The sequence below is a fragment of the Scatophagus argus genome, chromosome 13 (genome assembly GCF_020382885.2).
Source record: "Scatophagus argus isolate fScaArg1 chromosome 13, fScaArg1.pri, whole genome shotgun sequence".
Lineage (NCBI taxonomy): Eukaryota > Metazoa > Chordata > Actinopteri > Scatophagidae > Scatophagus > Scatophagus argus.
Window position 1 is genome coordinate 12,900,299 of NC_058505.1, and position 20,278 is coordinate 12,920,576.

At 41.7% G+C, this 20,278-nt stretch overlaps 1 protein-coding gene across 1 annotated transcript in view; it reads left to right on the forward strand.

Annotated features, from left to right (window-relative positions):
- Positions 1 to 20,278, forward strand: part of ece2a (endothelin converting enzyme 2a) — a 64,571-nt gene that overhangs the window by 17,575 nt on the left and 26,718 nt on the right. Inside the window, exon 3 of the mRNA XM_046408794.1 lies at positions 13,200 to 13,483. Coding sequence (XP_046264750.1) covers positions 13,200 to 13,483 — 284 coding nt within the window. The remainder of the gene's footprint in view (positions 1 to 13,199; positions 13,484 to 20,278) is intronic.

Genomic DNA, 20,278 nt, shown 5'->3' on the forward strand with positions numbered 1-20,278 from the left:
AACCCAAGCCACCATCGTAAAGTCAGTTCCTCTGCCTGTTGCCATGGCTACCTACTCCCTAAGACAATATTTATTTAAGAACACATTGTTATGCATTAATTTTTCTGTTGGGCTGTAATAAAAAGGTGGTGTTCTTGTCTCTGTGTGAGCTTCATGAGGAGAGTCGCTGTGGACTGCAGCCATGTCATATGCTGTATGCTGCTAGTGCATTGTGTTGATACCACTGGGAGTTGAAGGATTTTATAAAGCACTGACATTCTGTTTGCTAAGCTTTAGTTTAGCGCCTTAGCCTATTTTTGCTATGACGGTTAAGCTTTCCCTATTGGCATGGTACTTGTGCGGTTTACAGTGATAATGGTGGCAGATTTATAACTCTAAATTAGTGGTAATTTCTGAAACAACAGTAGGTAGTTAATTTCATTCAGAGGTATACAAAAGCAGGTTTGTAGCCACCGTAGATAGCAAGCAAATAAAGGAGGCGTTAACATTTTGAATTGGCTCAATCTGATGTTTTTTTGTTGTGTTTTTTTTGTTTTTTGTTTTTTTTTGCAGCTGACTCGTTTAAAAACAAATTTTCTATTGGGGCCAATGCGATTTGACTAGTTAGCTTACATACTTGTTTGTTTTAAGGTAAGGTAAGACAATACCTGTAAACCCACAGAATACTTGGTAAATTATTTGCTTGTTTGCATTTACTTTGGTAAATAGCTTGTTTGACACTACTACACTGCTAATGTTTCCAGATTATGTTAGAGATGTAACTGCTTGTGGATAAATGCACTACTTAATCCACTCCTCACATGTTTGCTGCTGTGTTTTTCATTTTGGAAATACAAGAAAAAACAAGTTCTGACCTTCCAGATGTTTTATGTACAATGTATGAATTTAACAGTATGATTATAAGGCTTCAACATGTGTATAAATCTAAAGCTTGACAGGCCTGTAGTGCCTACAGTTACAGTTGCTAAGCTATGATTGGACAATCACTTGTTGGAGGGAGAGGTGTAGTAGATGGTCAATTTAACTGTTGCTGAGTTCATGAAAAGGAGAAAAACAGTAAAAAGAAAGACAGGAAGGAAGGGAGATTAGGAGAAAAGATAGATTTTCACAAATCCCACTGGTGGGAGTCTTTCCAGACCTCATGTTCCCATGCAGATTAAATCTGACACACACATGCAAGCACACACATACACACTCACTCACTCAATCATGCAATCAGACAGAAACACTTACACAGAATACACATATTTAAACTATGTCACCCATTACACATAAACTCAAACCGGGCTGAGAGTGCTGTGTTACAATGCATGCTGTCACACTCTCTTTCTGCAGGCTGTGTGTCCCAGCCAATGTGTCTCACAGTCCCTCTAACAAGACATAGCTCTTAGTTGAAAGAGTCCAAGTCCCATTTGCCTCCTGTCCTGTGCATTATGCTTGGATGATAAATGTGTTCTCTGTCACAGTATACTGCTTATGAAGCTGTGTGAAAGCTGATGAATGTTCAGTCCTTGACTGTTTGGTGATGAGAGTCTCTTGGGTTTTTATACTGTAAAGCTGCCTTATAAAACACTGACAGATCCACCATGTCATCCTTTTATTTAAAAAAAATCTTTTCTTTGTTTTCCTCTTTTCTCTATTCCTTTCCCTCGTCCCATCTAGACAGCCCACTCCTCTGTATTATGTTGTTTTGCATGTCTCCCATTCCTGCTCACTGCACAACATTTCTTTTCCTTAAACTTTCTCCATTTTACTCTTCTGCTGCCTCCTTTTTTTTCTTTTTAAGAGGCTCCTCACCAGTCATAGCAACTGCTCTCATAACTAACATCTCTATCTCTTTCTTCTCCCTGTGCATGCTCTGTGTTCTGATCTGTTTCTGTGTCTGTCTACATGTGTCTGTCTCTCTATCTTTACTTTTAGCATACAGTCATTTTGCTTTTCATCCCTGGCAGCAAACATCCCCTCCGGAGTCTGTAGCACAGGTTACATAACATACATTAGAGAGAGGTGTAGGGAGCAAGGGTGCAAGTAGAGGGGATGGGATGGAGGGGCAGAAAAAGATGCCCTGCTGCTCTACTGAGAAGCCTGGTGTTCTTGTGTGTCTGAGCAATTGGTCCTTGACATAACAAACTTTATTTTTTTTTGCCCCAGCTGATCTGTTGTTTGTGTGTAAGTGCAGATTTTGTGGGTATATGTCTAGCATTTACTTACTTTTGTTTCATCTTCTTTCTTGTGTGTGTAAATTATTCCCCTTACCCCCTCATAAGGCATGTTTTTGTAAACATGTAGCCCCTGCTGCCCCTCTAGCTCATTTTCATCTTCAGGAGCTTACATCTGGTCTTACCGTCCTCTCCTCCCTCTTTTTCCTATTCCCTCTCTCATCCCCTCATCATCTCATCTCTATCATGATTACACTTTGCCTCGCTGACCTGCGATGATGTAACTACTTTTTGGCAGCAGACTTTACCCTTGCCGGGCATTATATTCTTCTATCTTTCTGAGAACTGCCCCATCACAGTATCTGCCTCCCACTCTACCCATTACGACCATTTTTTTTAAAGGTCTTAATCTTGTTCCTAATACATTTCCCTGCAATGGCGCAGTGTTGGTGAGGGGTGCAGGGAATGAGATTGATGGGGAGAGAGCTTTTGCAAATGTTCCCAAATGATTTGGTGTTCCAGTTGTGTGACTATAAGGACTTAAAATGAGAGGGGGGAAGCTCTGCAGGACATGTCGCCCCTGTTAGGAAATGATGAGTAAAAGGATGATGGCTAATGGTACTCAGCAGCCTGTAACTTCAGCCTCTCTGGGAGACATCATCTTCTAAGTGATTGGAGTATTTTTGTGTTTACTATATGCTCCTAATACACATTGTTGGCTACTTCTCACAGGTCTTGTATTGTGATGATTGTTTCCTTTCAGTTAGAGATACTGACCAATCAGAGTGCAGCAAGCAGGATAAAGAATGGGACCTCATTCCTACAGTATGTAAATAATGTTGCCATTGGATGAGATAAGCACAAATACACAGAAATTACAGTTCAGTGCATGCTAACATGCTAAAGTTGGTTGACCATGATAAACATCGCACCAACAGTGCTATGTTAGCATTGTCATTGTGGATATGATGATGTTACTGTGCAACATCAAGTACAACCTCACAGAGCTACTAGCATGGCTGTAGGCTGATAATTTAAGATAAACTGTACATCAGCATCCAGCACTTCCTGAAAGGTAGGTAGCTTACATCTTAGCCACTACATTTCGATATTAATCATACATTGCCAATGCAATGATTAAAATAAGTTAGCAAACTGACACATAAGCGTCTACAGCTTGCACACCAAGTGTAAACTTGAGCATTTTTAGAATATTGTTTTCATGCAGCTATTCTGACAATGGACAATGTTAGAATACACTCACAGAAGTTTTCACCAACATACAATATAAATGAATGCTGTTCTCTGCAGCAGGTCTGCTACATGCTATATATGTGTGTGTATATATATATATATATATATATATATATATATATATATATATATATATATATATATATATATATATATATATATATGCTCATGCACGGTTGAAGTATATCTGTTGCTGCATTTTTTCTGTTAAGTTAGCCAAATATGTGCTCATATATTCATTTTGTATGTTGGGTTTCCTGTTTTTGGTACATCTTAAATAAACATAACAAATGAACTTCATAACTGTGAAAGAGTGCTGAAAACAGCAGAACCTCTCTTCTAACCTACTGCCTCTTTGTGTGTTGGCACATATGTGTGCGAGAGAGAGTCAGGCAGTGGTGGCAGTAGGTTCAGGACTGGTGCCAGACTCAGCGCTTAGCCTGGCACTGCCTTATCAAACAGAGAGTGTGCGTGTGTGCGTGCGCGTGTATGCGTGTATGTGTGTGCTGACACTCGGGACCCGTGCTGGCTCTCTCATCAAGTATGCAGTTGGAGTCGGCGCTGCAGCAGAGATGCCTAATAGAGAAAGCAGGAGAGAGAAGAGAGAAATACGTCATACCACCCGCTCATTTCCAGCTTCCACTTCTCTCCTCTTTATCGTCGCACTTGCCAATTACTCCATTTCACACTGATCTATCTCAGCCTGCCCTTCTTCCGCTTCTCTTCCCTTTCACTCTTTACCCCACCCACTCAATTCCTCCACTTGTATCCCCTTTCATAGCCCCAGCCATTCACATCCCTCGCTCTCTCGTTTTCACCAAATTGAATGTCATTCATACCTCCCTCTCCATCCCCTGCAGCCTGGGGAAAAAAGAGCTGTTGAGAGTTTCAGCAGCACCTCCTCACACTGCAGGTAGCCTCCGAGCAACTCAGATATTACTCCAGAGACACCTCCTCTTGCGGTTCCTGCTCCCATGACCATATACGTACTTCCTCTTGGCTGAGAGAGTGACATCACATTGTTGGTCTGACTTGAGCAGTTGCAGGAAGCACCAGTGAAAGGTCATTTATTCATTTATTTATTTCCAAAAAATGGAGTTTGGGTGGTGTTCGAATGGAGTTTGTTAGGACATACCAGTTACATAACTTCTGTGTCTCTCACACACAGTCTGACTTCTCCTCATGTCCTCCTCACCTCCTCCACGTCTTGTTTGTTTCTTTTCTCATGGACGAAGAACACCCAGTTCCTGCTAAACAGGAAGTGGTCATGATTCAGTGAGAACAGACTATCGTGTGTGTTTTGGTGTGTGTATATCATGTCCATGCTGGTCCGGTTCTCGGTCTCTAGAGCGGCAGATGCTTGCAGCACGACTTTCCGTTACCATGCAAAGGTTTGGCAGATGAAACAAATTTGCTGAAAAAAAAAATGTCAGGTTACTTGTGATGTATCAGACAAGCAGCTGGAAGACTGGATGAATCAAAGTGTGTGTGTCTGTCAGTGAGCGATGGAGAGTAGCAGTGAGGCAACAGCATATTGCATGTAGCAGCAGACCAGAGGAGGGGATGAAGCATGCAGCATTAATCACCATCTTCATCCACCAGCCTGTCTCAGAGGCTGACTCACTCTTCATTAGCAACTTCACTGCTGTCAGCTATACACTGGTGGCCCAAAAGCAGACTACAAACCACATTATCATGTCAGTACAAACCACAGTAACTCTTTTAAAGCACCTGTTGGAAAGCACGGCCAGAAAGTCGACAATTTGGAAAGGACTGATGCAACTCGACCGTCGTATTCTGAACTGCTAGTCCCGCCTTGTGCATAGAATCAGTCATTATGATAAACGAGTCTTTTATGTGGTGTTTTTTAATGTTATTTGATACCCATTTTAATACAGAGACAAACTGCAGATTTGGCTATTGATCTAGCTGGCACAGATGTTAATGGACAATATAAGGTCATTCACCAAATTAAGTTTTGCACTTTTTGACATATGACATGTGACAGTATCATGATTGGGTATGAAAGAGGCAGTAACTGTTGTAATGTAAAGTAATTGTAATGTTAGCTAGGAAGTGTTTAAATGCTAACGATAGTTGTTGTCTAAGAAGAAGAAACTGACTGGCCTCCCTGTCAGAATGTGGTTTTCGATATATAGCACATATGACCGCTGCATGACCCATGTCTGACAGGATATTTTGAAATTTGGATTTGAGTAAATGGCTCGCCTTCTTTGTGGCGCTTACTTGCCAACTGCCAACTGCCTTCTATTAGCATGCCTGATTCATAACTCTGAATCAGATTTGACTATGACAGAATGACACTGCAGAGAGACATGCTATTTCCTCATGCAGGTATCAGTATGCTTTGTCAGCCATAAAGCTCCCACGCTGGGCCAGCTCTCATCTGTAAAACCTGATCCATACTGCATAATCACACCAAGGACAGGCAATAGAGCCATTTACATATAGACGCAGGCACCTTGAGCTGACAAACTCGCCTGCCAACCAGGGCAGAAAATTAACCAGTCAATTTTGCAGTCTGTGTGTGCAAGTTTGTGTGTAGTGAGAACCATTTTAAGCTTTAGACCTTGGGAGTGTGGATGTTTTTGGAAAGTGAGGACATTTTGACTAGTCTTCACTTTGGGACAAACCTTCAAAGGGTTGTTTGAGCGCTTGGTTTTGAAGACCTGGTTTTAGGTGAGGTTAGAGTTACGTTTATATTAGGTTCAAGGGTGGAGATTTGGCATTTAGTTCTGATGGTAAAGGTTAGGTAAGGTGCTGGGGAGTGCATTATGTCACTCAGGGTCCTCACAAGTATAGCTGTACAAACGTGTGTGTGTGTGAGAGAGCCCAGGGAAAGGAGTCCTCAAAGTGAGTGTGTGTGTTTCTAAAACTTCACAATACCTGTGCTGTTTCAGCCATTTAATTTTGTCACAGACGTGGTCTTGGTAGGTGGCTAATTGAAAATGCCTTTACTGCTGTTAACTTCTTTTTCTCCTTTACACAACAGTGCGTGTGTGTGTGTGTGTCTGTGCATGCATGTTCATTTGTGTATTTGTGTTCTTGTTCGCAGCATGTGTCAGACTATCCACCAACATTACACTCACTGGGATACTGAGATTTTTCCAGGCCTCATTTAAATTTTACCTCACATGCGCAAATTTAGAAGAAAAGGCTGAAACCTAAAGTTTTTTTCAGTCTTTAAAATGTCATTTTAACATCTGTCATTTGCCAACTGTAATGAAATGAATAATCTTTGCCAGCTTGTCTCTGTACCTGTAGTCTTATCTCGAGCACTTTATCTCCCTGACTTTGCCTAATCTGTACTGTTACAATGTGCTGTGTTTTCCTGCTGATGCAGTCTGCAGTGAAATCTCATTGCATGCAGTCACAAGAAAGTATCTGACAGTGATAGTGATGTCTCTATATGTCATCTTCTAGCTTCACACTGTCTCTTTGTGATGTTATTTGAGCGGAGCAAACTAACTTCATCTACACATAGTTTATTAGTCCTTCTGTGATTCCTGTCAACTTGATTGCACACACATTTATACACTCACAGTTTTCTGCTGAATGATGACCTTCCTCTCTGCTGCCACTGAAGGACTGACAGATTATAACACTGCCAGTCAAAGAGAACAAGAAGCACAAAAGACACACACGCAAGTGCATACTTTCTTGCTAGAATGGCCTGATGGAAAAATAAATATTGGTATCTCTGCATCTGACTCAGCGTGGCTATAACGAGTATCAAGGGGAGTGAGAGAGGATAACTGTTGACAGACACAGCTGTTAACACAACTGTGCAAACAAACAGCCGCTGATGAGCTTCTCTACTTCACTGTAACTCATGTAAGTAGTATGACGTGACAAAGGCTGTGATGATATGGATTTTTCCACTGCGGGGCTCAGACGACACACATTGATTATTGAAGCTGAGTGAGATAGCAGGTATCGGGGTGGAACACGCCTTCGTCTTCATTGCCTGGCCGGGATACCTGTGCACTAGTTCTGTGATCAGAGCCCGTCTGAGTCTGTGTGAATCAGAGTCTGTGTAATGTCCCCAAAAGTGGTGGAAACATGATTGTGTGTGTGTGTGTGTGTGTGTGTGTGTGTTTTTATGCCTGTGTGTGCCCCCACTAGCTCCTCACTTACACAGCAAGGGTAGATCAAATTGCATCATTTGGACTCTCTCTCTCTCTCTCTCTCTCTCAGTCACCCCTGTTGCTCTCATCTTGCCCACTTTGTCTGACAGATGCCCACCATTCATCTTCGTGCTCTATCCATTGTTCTTGATCTCTAGACATCCACACTAAGAACAGAGAGAACCATAAGTGTGGTGTCTTTGTTTGAGCTGAGAGCTAAGTCTAAAAGCACTCAGGTCTCCAGTATTAAAAAAAAATGCGCTGCAAATGCTTGACTCTTGTATTGTGTGAATCCAATCATGGAAGGTAACAGGGCATAAATGGTAATATGAAGAGAGAGAGGTGGGTGGTTTTAAGTAACTGTTAGTTCTGGCTAAGAAGAGAGGAAAAGATGGCTCTCTCCTCTCATTGCCGTTTTCTAAGCCCCCGTTCCCAGCGCCTGTTGGTGTTTTGGATTTGAGAGAAGCTTCAGGCACTGTGCCACAGCGGAGAGGCAGAGTCATACAATGGAGTTGTTCCAAAAGTCCTCCATCGCTCATACTCACATATACACACATGCTCACACTTCATCAAACACTCATTCTGTCACAGGCGTACGCCTTAATTATTCAGTCACTAATTATCTCGTATACCCAGTTACGTAACTGAGGTTGCTTTTGTGAGTAGAGGGAAGAAGAGACTTGTGAGGAGTAACTTGCCGGAAGAGCTGAGCTTTTAAAGAGAATTTCATCTGGCTTTGCTGCTGATTGCAACTCATCATCTGAAACTGCTTGAACAACATGGAAATAAAGATATATCTGTGTCTGGGAAAGATGCAAAGATGAAGCTTTGTTTAGATCAGCTTGTGCAAAGCAAAACACACACGCTCACACTGAGAGACGGCAATTTGTATATTTAAATATCCCTTGGTTATAGTAAATGGATGCTAGCTAGTGATGTATGTGTTTTAAAGGCTCTGGGGAAAGGATCTGATGAACATCAGGTGAGACATTTTCAGCTTGATGGAGAAGAGGCTTGCCCTTCACCTTTGCTCATTGTCTTCTTTGTTTTCTTCCTCATCTTCCCCATTTATCACTGTTGTCTTGCTTTGGTACAGTTTGTCAACCCTTCATTGTTTTTTTCCTGTCATGCTTTTTTAGCGACAGAAGAGTTCCTTCTTCATCCTCTTTTGCTTTCCCTTGCCCCCATCACATCCCCACTGTTTCTTAGTTTTTATTGTATCTTAACGTCCACCCATTCTTTCCACTCTCAGTCCTCTGTCTCAGTGTGAGGCCCAGACAAGCTGTTTCAGTAAGCTAAACTATTTACTGTCTAAAACGACATCTGTGCACTAAAACCGTAAACTTCACCAAATATTTAAGTGATTTATGTTATAAATAACTTTAAACAAATAACGAACACAATGACACAATTTTTAGTTTCCACAATGAACTTTCATTATAGTCCTTAATAAAAGGGAGGGGTGTCATATTTGCACATATTGGACAACATACGCCCATACTGATGTATACTAAAATATCTGTGATGTGTCTGCCAATAATATTGTTTAATGTATTGTTAGGGCTGTTTGGATGCAGTGTTGTTGGATCGACTTTGTTTCAAGCATAACCAAACCTTAAGAATCTATTTTGAACAAGTAAATTAGAGACACGTCTGCAGGCATTAGTGTGTGACTGTGATTGTGTGTGCATGTCAGCAGATGCTTTGTGAGCAGCAGTGCTTAATTAATCATATAACAGAGGACTTAGAGGGAAGATAACAAGAGATAACTGGTTAAAATGAGGCCTAGTGTGACACTGTCTACTATTATCACTATCATACTACACACACACACACACAAACACAGTCACGTGCAGGCTCATGGCCTAACATGACCACTTGCAGTAAAACACTATGTGTGCAGTTCTGCATCAACATTAGTTTCTTATGTGCCTATGTGACTTTCTGTTTGAAATGTAACACACGCAACGACACAATCACCAATACAAGGTCGGGCACTGCACATAGACTTACACGCAGCCATGTGATTAATGTATATATATATACACAGACACATGCAGATAAAACAAACCCTCCACTTTGGCGCTGTTCATGCTGACATTTACAGTAGTTGCAGCTGAACTTTGTCATCGTGTCACCGTGGCATCAGTTTACCCGGGGCTAGCCCAGAGCCTGCGCGGTGTGCACGGGTGGCGGGGGCTCAGTGTTGTTCCTGGAGCACATGTGAACATCACCTTTCATCAGCCACAGTCTCCCATCCTTAATGTGTCTAAACCAATCTGGAGATGGAAATGAATGCTCTGCATGCCTCTGACATCATGGAGTTTCCACTGCTGTGCTCATCTCAGCTCAGAGATAGCAGCTTTGATATTTTACTCCGCTGGCTCTCTTGCAGGGGTTCCCCACCCACCACCCCTCCTGACCATAGATGGATGGTTTATGCAGAGGGAGGTCATTTGATAGCCCAAAGGTCAAATCTCCAACAGTTCATGTTGAGTAAGAGTCAGAGTGAAGGAGCTTACATGTGAGCTAATGAAATCACTATAAAGGAACTTTAAAACTCTTCGGTGGGAGGACGGGCTCCGAATTAGGATGAAACCGTGTAACTTTAGACACATTTTTGTGAAAAATGTTATTGTAAATACAGATATTTTGATGTTGGAGCACTTTCCAGATGAGAAAGGAAACTTTTTCAAACTTTATATGTAATTATTAAGGTGCAGTTTTGAACTTTCTTTGCCAGTGTGCTCTCTTCTGTGGCACTGTCATGATTGTGCTGGAAATGAGTGGTTCTGTAGACATCTAAAAATCTAAAAATATCAAAGTATTGATATGGAGCTGTTTTTCAGGGGTGGCTCGACCCCTTACTTCCAGTGATGGGATACTGCATATTGAATGGGGTTATTCTTTGTGGGAAATCAGAGATATAATTTGGTGTACACTTTTAAACTCTGGTCTCTGCATTAAATGATGAATTAGCTTAACCCTTCAGGTAGGTGGACAGTTTATATTTTAGCAGTGTCATATAGGAAAATACTCATATTGTGTGGGCCCATTTTCCTGGTGAGCCAAGACTGTGCAAGCAGCAGAGAAATGCTGCATTATTCCAGCGAATTACCTCTGAGGTTTTCTTTCCTGGGGTGGATTTCCACAGCTTTGAGAGTCACGTGTCAAGTGTTCTCTTGAATATCAAAGGGTTTGTCAGGTCAATCATGCAACAAGACTATTGTAGGGCCCAGCATCTCTGAGTCTGCAGGAAGCAACCACGTCCATGTTTGGTCAGTGTTCCTCTCTGTGCTAACAGCTGGTTTATTTCTTGCCCTTGTGTAGAAAAAAAAAAACTTGTTTGTTCAGAATTTCCTGTATAAATGAACACAGAGAGGAAAACATGACTAACAAAGATAAAATGCCAAACAAACAGTTTACACATGTCACAAGTGGATATCAGATGTCTACCACAGTTTGTTTTTGCAGATTTGTTATGAGTGCTGTGATGCTTTTTAAGACAGGGGACTCAAATTTTCCATCACACACATAAACAGGCCTGCAGCCTAACAGCCAGCAGTACGAGGTGATATGACACCTCTAACTTTAGTCTGCCTCTCTGCTGCTCTGGATAATCCAGTTAGGATGCGCTCTCTGGCTATCAGGATGTTTTTAGCTTCCTCACTTCCAGCTTGAGGAAAAACAGACTCCAGGCTCCAGACTGGCCTGGGCTGCTATCCTGAATAAACCTTTATCACATCAACACAGCACATCACATCAGAGTGATACATACAGGCTGATCTCCCCACACATGTACACAGTGAACGCAGTTCATCCTAACTTTGTGTGTGTGTGTGTGTGTGTGTATAAAGGTCAGAGGTTGCGGGGGGCCACCAGCTGATGTCACAAACTGAGAGGAGTGTCCTTGGTTACAGCCTGGCAACTATAATTGTCGTGACAACCCCTAGGAATGATCTGTCATGTGACACCCCTTCCTCAGAGCCGAGTGCATGGAAAAAGAAAACACACACGGACACACATAGCTGGGTCAGCGGGGGGAACCCTTTGGAAACAATGTCTGGCATGCTTGGAGATTTGAGAGGGGAGTGCAGGAGTGACTTAACCCCCTCAGGAGAGCACCAAATCTGGACGTTAAATGAGGCCACAGACCCTTGTTTTTCACCATAAACTGATTAGTGGATGTGAAATGATTATGCTGTCCGTATGGCACGATGCCTCCATTTTTTATGCTGTTTCTGAGATTCTGAGATGGAAAGAATCTCCAGTGTTCTTCCAAGTCATATCTTGTTTGTCAGGTTGCCTCCTCTTCTGTGCAAAATGTACTTTCCAAAGCTGTTGCTTTCTTTTGGCACACGTAAAGTGCGGTTAAAGTTATCTGAAATGACCTGTTGAGCCTCTGTAATTCAACCCTGGGAGATTCTCTCGTATTCCAACCATCCATAAATGTTCAACTAGTGTGACAAGCAGTGCTGACATATTTCCTCCCTTATTTTGAAGCCAATGTCACAGGGAGAGCCATCAGGGCACGGCACGGCTCCAACCCTCTGATGTCTGCAACACACAAAACAAACATTTCCGTGCATGAGCAGCTAACACACTCTATCACTGAGGGAGTGGAGAATCTTTTAATGTATCGGTGGCTGGTGTTGCTTCTTTTCTTGCCACTTTAAATCCATGCCTTTCAGTTGTTCATGTGTGTCTTTACAAAAGCTTACTGTGATTGTGCAACATACGGTTTCAACATGTCATGTGCACGAACCTAAATAAGTTATAAATGTGTTGTTTGGTATGTGAGACTGCTAACTGAATCGGTCTTACATGCACTCATACACACATGAAGGCTTTGGAGGCTGATAATTAGTCAAAGCAGTAAGGTGATAACAAGCGCCTGCCACACGTTTGCAACAGAGGTGTCAATGCCAACATTCTGCCGGAAGTCAGAGTCCATGCAGTCACACTCCCTCCCCCTTTCCCAGACATATACCCTTAAACACAAAGGAACACACACACACACACACACACACACACACACACACAGAGCACAGGATGATATGATCCAATTCACACATGAGCTTCACCTTTTACTGAAACAGAATATGTGCATCAAGGTAGTGTATATGACTCCCCCATGTCATCCTCCTACTGCTTCTTTCACCTTTTTATTCTTGAGCCTGTCTTCACCACCCACTCCTCCTCCATCCACACGATCTATGAGTCATCTGATCCGAAAGGTGAGATGCTGCATTCAGTAGATTATTTTCATCTCATCTTGCCACATGAGAGGCTATTGTAACTTTTCATTTGTCCTATTTTATTTAACTCCTTGGCTTTTTATCCAGCTGTCAGCTGGTGACAAGCTACAAGTTGAAACCCCACTGTGACGGATTTTGTGCAGTCTGAAGTCTTCTCCCTCTGAGTACACTTTATATGAGCCCCATATGGTCCTCTGGAGTGGGAGGTTTTTCCACATGTGCTTTCTCATCAGTCACTGGAGAGGTGGTCCCAGGCATAGTAGTCTTTGTTGTCATAATATGAACTCACTCTTTAATTACATCTCATGGTCCTCTTTTCACAACTACACAGCTATCTTTTCTCAGTCACAGTTTTTGTTCTGCTCATTCTTTTCCTTCAGGTTGTGGAAACAGCAGTATGAGTGGCGACATGTATGACGCTGGCTACCACTCCATTACCAACATAGACTACTCCTCAGTGTGCATCAGTACAATGAGTGCCAGGCACAGCAACTGCCCGGGTATGATGTGGCATGAGATGGATGTTCGGCAGCTCTCCTTCCCTGATGCGTACTTTGATGTTGTCCTGGAGAAGGCCACTCTGGATGCCATGATGGTGGAAGAGAAGACACCTTGGGAGATATCTCCTCAGACTGCAGATTTCATCCACAAGGCACTTACAGAGGTATTGATAAAAATATGTGACTCCTCACACTCACCATAATCCTCATGGGCCTTCAGACGAATATGACATCACAAATATAATTTGTCTTGTTTGACCAAAGCAGTTGCCTGTTGCTGAGTTAACATCAGCGCGTTGATTCAATCATAAATGAAGCAGCTCACGTGTGGATAACAATTGCATCTCCAGTCTCGTAGTCCAACCAGAAGAATTTTTTTAACTGTAGGCCTTAGTTACTAATGGGGAAAACTGCACAAAATCAAAAAAAAAATTATAGTTATAGTTATTTTCAGATGAATTGAAAAAACTGAACAAAGAAGACACGTTGAACATACAGGCCTGCGTTTTCACTATGCCTGCGTCATTTGATAGCCCAAATTTCAGTGTTGCCCCCCCATAAACAAAATGTCCTCTGTTTGAGAGTTACTGCTTATCCCTGCCTTCGTGTTTCCAAAAATTGCACTGTGACTGACATAAACAGGGACAGTGATAATGTCTTAGATAAGCCTATTCACTCTTGAGCACATTCAGATAAAGGTCCATGATAAGGTTTAAGTTTGTGAGTCAGTTTGGGCCTCAGAAGCAAACAAGGGAGTAGGAGTAGATCTGTTACTTTCTCACACAGTAGTTCTTCTTAACACTATTTGGGACGCTCAAAGAGAGTCCTTACGTGTCTACCTTATGATGATCTGAATGTTCTGCCACAATCACAGTTTATCTGTAAGTGATTTCTCTCTGACAGTGGAAATCAGTAATAGTGGCAATTTACATTTCCACTCCATCTCCACAGCCCATCAGTTGACTTACACAATGTCAAGTGCCCTTCAGGTGCAGGCTGCTGCACTAACTACCACTGTGTCAATGTGACAATGACAATGTTTTGGCCATTAGCCATGATTGACCTTGACACACTAAGACAGGAGAACACTGCCATCAGCTGAAGTAGGTGATTCCTGAGCTCTTAATGAGGAAGAATTACTCATGATATTCTCACTATTGCATTTGCTGCTAAACGAGTTACAATTCAAAGTTTAGTTTGTAATTACGGTTATATTTCAGGCTCAACACACAGACTGAATGTAAGTTTACAGTAGATGCAGTTGTAGAAAATGTCAGATTGTGTTAATGGAAACAAGTAGGGAGGGGGGGCGACCAATGCAAATTTTTTAAAACAAACCAACGTGGAAATATTAGGGTGCTTTTCAGTTGAATATTTCGCTGAAAATGTTGCATTCAGTAGCATCAAAGTGTCAGAAAAAAAAGCCAATAGACGTAGTTGACAAATGCAGATGCACAAGCATTCAGACCTGCCCAGTTCACATCCTGCTGCTGGGTTCACTGATTGCACAGTTGGTGGTAGTAACACGAAAAATTATTGATTAATAAGTGTTGAAAATTAGTTAGCTCCGGCTCTGTAAATTTCACTTTTTATTTGAAATTCAATTAATATATGAATGTTGGAAAACAGTCTTGAGATATGAACATCTGTTTGTAAAATGCAACGCCTGTCTGTTTTACTCTGTAAAGGTCGTTAGCTTATCACTCAAGTGAGACAGCGCAGCCATCAATAAAGAATATCTATAGTTTATATGTCTATAAACAGTCCAACCAACCCAGCATTATTTTGTTGCATGCTAAAGCAAAAAGCACGCAGGACCGAAATGAAGTGTCAGAATGATTGTTAGCATAAACTGCAGGAACTAGCACTCATTTCAATGCATGCTTCCACTCACGGCAGTCAAGCTGTGTCTTTCCTTTTTTTGTTGTTTGTATTATTTCACAGAGCAGTTAAACAGTGAGTAATGTAGCCATAGTTATATAACTTTTTACAAAACCAAACAGCCTTAACTGATACAGCTCTGTGCAACAACAGGACAGAATACATGTCCCTTTTGAAATAAAGGGATTTGCAAGATGCATTGTATGTATTGTTTGATTCACCAACAAATATCCTTGACAGAAGGTGAAGTCTGAAAAATATTATCAGACCAAAGTATTTAAAGGATCTTTTGACTGGCTCAAATCAACTCGCTGCAAGCTTCACCACTGACCAGATTGACTCGATAAGTAAACAGAGGCATATACTGTGCTGTATGTGGGCCAGGTTTTTAAGGACAACGTCAGACAATAGCAACACACGCGCACACACACACACACACACACACACACACACGGATATGCTTGAAAAAAGTAGACAGTGTCCCGGGTGTTTTCCTCTAACAGAAGGAAGTATTAAAGAAGGATCAGTGAGTGTGTTTTGGGGACAGATGGGAGGATTTGACTTCCCTTTCAAAAGAAGTGAAGCCGAACTCACGAAGCATTACAGTAAGAGAGTTGCGATCTTCTCTCTCATCATCACCTGCTTCCCTTCACACATCTCTTCTTCTCACTTCTGCCTCTCACTCCGTTTTCCCCCTCATTTCCACTTTTGTTTCTCTCACATGCTCTAATGCTCAGAGCTGCACGGAGATGGAAATGTGTTATTGTGTTCATGTTGTCTCTCTGCTGCTCTCTGAGCGTTGCACATCTTTATGTGTAAATACTGATGTGTGTGCGTGAGATGACAGAGAAGTTAACAGTCCTCTGCCCTTATATATTTTTTTCTCTCTCACTGTGGCTTGTATGGGCACAGCAGTCACGAATCCAGTTAATGTGCCTTTCTGTCTGTGTGTGTTTTGCAGGATTGTGGGAGGTCGCTTCATAGCCTACTTTATTTTCTTACAAAAACATTCCCACAAAACAGGGACAGACGGAGAGAGATGAGAAAGGCGAGAAGGAAAGAAAGAAACAGCTCTGAAGAAGCAGGAAAACAGTCTGAGTGATGACAAGGGAGGAAATCTCTGAAGACTTTTTTTTTTCTTTTTTTTCTAAATTCACACGTAACTAAGGAGGGAATGGAGGGAAAGGGAGAACCTGAAAAAGAGGGAAAAGAAGGGGGGAAAAGAGAAGCAGCGGGAGACAGAAACTGAGACTGACAGAAAGCTAATGAGCAGTGCGCCAATGTGAGACCGATGGGAAGAAGATAGCAAAAGAGAGGGAGGAAGAGAAAGAGGGAGAGGAGGGAAAAAGAGTGGAGCCAGCTTTAATCTAATACCTGCTTTGAGAGTGTTTCCTAACAAAAGCAATTACGTTGAGGTAAAAAAACAAAGAAATACTCTGGTGGCATCAATGGACAAACAAAGCACACAAATACGTTTCAGTATGTTAAGATAATGAGGCACAAAGGCAAAAACCTGCACGGTACAAACATATCAAATGCACGAGGAATCAGGACACACATGCTGTATCATGGTGCAATAGGTGTAACAACAAATACAGCTTTTTTTTTTTTGCTGCTAACATGCACGCATACACACAGACTAAATCTCTCAGTGGAGGCCGCGGTGCAGTGAGGTGTGAAATTTATTTCGCAGCCTGACATGCTCTGTGAATCACTCTTACTGTTGCTATGGAGACTCTTTTGTTGGATATCATCTCAGACTAACACTTTTAATTGCTAACCTTTAGTCCTGTTTCAAGGGGTAAGGACTGGTCCTTCGGCATGTTCAAGGTAGAGGTACATGCTAGTTTTTAGCCATGATAAAAAATGTTTTTAAAGAAATAAATATATGTTTGTTGTTTTGTTTTCCTTTTTTGAGACTTCCTCTCATTCCTCCTTCACTGGCAGGCAAAGTGCAGAGTCAGCCAAACAGCACCGTCCGTCCCTGTAGGCAGATTTTGTGTTTTGTTTTTGTGTTGTTGTTGTTGTTGTTTTCTTTTTTCCAAGCGCCGACAACATCAATCCCACAAATTTAAACTTTTCTGAAGTTAAGAACAGCTTTTAATGTCTGTTTCACAGACGTGAGTAAATAGATCTTTAAAGATCTGATTGTACAATGACAGCAACCAATGACAGCTACATTTTAAAAATTATTTTAAATGAATTTTGAAGATATAATATATAGAGATATATTTGGTGGTTACTTTTTAAAGTTTTTTTTTTACTGCGGTCTCACAGTCAATGCTGACTGAACATGATTTTCGAGCACTGCGTGAATGGAGACACAAAAGTATTTATACACCAACACGTGTCACAACTTTGTGCTGGAAAAAGGGTGAAAATTTGTATGTCCCACTCAGGTGTCATACTTGCGCCACTGCTGACCAGAGATGGAGCCGATTAATACCTGTGACTACATCAGAGTCATTTGACTGGGAATCAGTGGTGACTGTACTCCGTCCTGCTGAAGACAAAAGCCAGATGTTAGTGGCTGTTAATGGGGTTTTTTGTTCAGTGTGAAAGGGGCTGCAATTAATTTGAACAGCTTCAAGGCTCTGGTGGTCTTGCATCAACATTGTCCACGAGCGTCACTTAAGCTTTTTACGCTATGTCATAGTAATGGTTTGCCTTCTCTGTTCTTCTAAGACTGAGCATTGTCTGTCTGAGGAGTTGGAGATGGAATCCCCATTTTCCACTGAGCTGACATATTGGAAAACACAAGATTGTGTAACCACCCACCCGTCATGGTGGACAGACTCGTGTCATGACAGCATCCTGAGACATGCACTGACATTGATTGGTTGTCCCTGACTCCTGCTGTGGAGAGTTCTCCCTGCTCCATTACCAGGAATCTTGGACCCCTGCCGGGAAGACGGCCCCGGGGGAACATTGATCTTCAAACACACACACACACAAATGGCATATACACATACATGGCACAACAGTTATGCACATGCATAAGCTTCACTATTAGTTCTCTAAGTTTATGAAATGTGCACTGAACACTGCATGTGTGTGCGTGTGTGTGTTTCTGTGTTTGTCTTGATGTCGACATGTTTTCACTGTTGTTTGAACCTTTTGTGCCAGGATGAAAGTGGATTACCCCAATCCACTTTATTGTCTCTTTTATTGTTACGCTTTTCACACGCTCCCTTTTCTATCTCAAAGCATTCCACGGTTTTGAAAAACATGGAGCGTAAAAAGACACAGGAAAAAGAAGTTTCTTCAAATTCGGATTTTACCGTACATGTAAATGTGTGTGACTTTTATGCTTGTGTATCTTTGTGAGCATGCTTCATGTAGTAAAATATATATCAAAAATACATATATACACATAGACATATCTATGATGAGTTAAAACTGACCAATAATAACAGCCATGCTGATTTATCAGCCTCAGTCCATGTTATTAATATTCATACTTTTGTAGGATAATCATGATCTAAGTTTTGGTAGTATACTTCCTAAAATGCTCTGGGAGATTAACAGGAAGTATGTCCTCCCAGAGCATCGGCTGGTTTGATGTGGAGTACAACTTATATCCTATATTTGTGTCAGTTTAGGCTCACTGATACTGGTAATGCTATGCCAGACTGTTATCGGTTTGTGTTTGCATTGGATTTACAGAGAACTGTCACTGGATTACTGTGATACTGAAGAAAACGTAATGAATCTGACAATTCTCAGTTCTGGAGGTATAAAGTACATGTACATAAAGTACATGTATGATATCTAAGCTTGATTTGATGGACTTTAGAGTTAAGGATATCTTTGGACAGTGTGAGTCACACTACAACAAAAAATGTGTGTATTATGTTTGTGTTTTCAGATTTCAGCTGTACCTACTGAGAACAACTGCAAATTTTAACTCAAAGTGCAAAAATCTGTTGCTAAGCTTCATAATTTCATGAGTGACGTCTGCTCCACCACACTCCCTTCAACCTTGTGTTTCAGTTTGGGAACTCCTGAGATCTCCAACAGGTCACTGAACATTGAAAACCTGATTTCTCTTGTGTCTGTTTGTGTTTTTCTCCAACCCTTGTAAATCCTTTCCTGCCACGTCTTTTTTGGGCATATGCATGGTGTTGTATTTGTGTGAGCGTATCCCTGACTGCAGGTGTAGAGATGTGTGTTCCTGCATGTGTGCATGTATGCATGCTTGAGTTTGCCATACCTGCAGGCTTTGCATTGTGTGTGCTTACCTCTATGGTTTGTATTTGTACCATGGTGTGTGTGTGTGTGTGAGAGAGAGAGAGAGAGAGAGATGGGGCTGGCCCGATGAACCCTCTCCTCTCCGGCTCCAGCAGAGGGAAAGTAGAGCAGTGGAGCACACGTGAGGGAGAGGGAGCGTGGGTTATCGCAATTCTGTTGGCGCATGCGCAGAGACATGAGGATGGGATCAAAGATGGAGCGTGCAAGTGCATTTGTGTATGCTTGCAGGGGCATATTTCTTTTTTTTTTTTCTTTGTAGTTTTTGTGGATTGTGGAGTGCAATTGCCTCCCCGCTTGTGCATGAAACATCTGTATATTCACACATTCACATCTTTTTTTTTTTTTTTATGTGTGTGCGTCTGGCTGGGGATTGACTGCTAAGCCGAGGCTCCCCCCCAGCTCTCCAGAGATTTTCGCGCTGGTCAGGCATGTTTCTGTGCACGTGCTCAGTCATACTCTCGCCACTCACAGATGGCCTTCTCCACTCTGTTCTGTTCCATATTTAGTGTGCAGACATTTAACATTACAGTATGCTATTCTTCAGTCTGTTTCTTTTTTCCATTGAGCTTGTGTCAAAGGATTTTTAAAATTCCTGTGTGGATCAGAAATGTTCTTTTTCTCATGTTAATGAAGAGTTTAGTGAAGACAAATGGATTAAAAAGACAAACAGATGCACTTGTGCTCCCAGGATCATTATACATATTTATTGCAAGTCATCACAGCAGAGTTTTTTTAATTTAGTTCCTTCCCTTTGTGCATGTTTTCAACATATAGTCACTGTTGTCTTTTGTCCCAAGTCCTCCCTGCACTGTTGTCCTCGTGCTCGT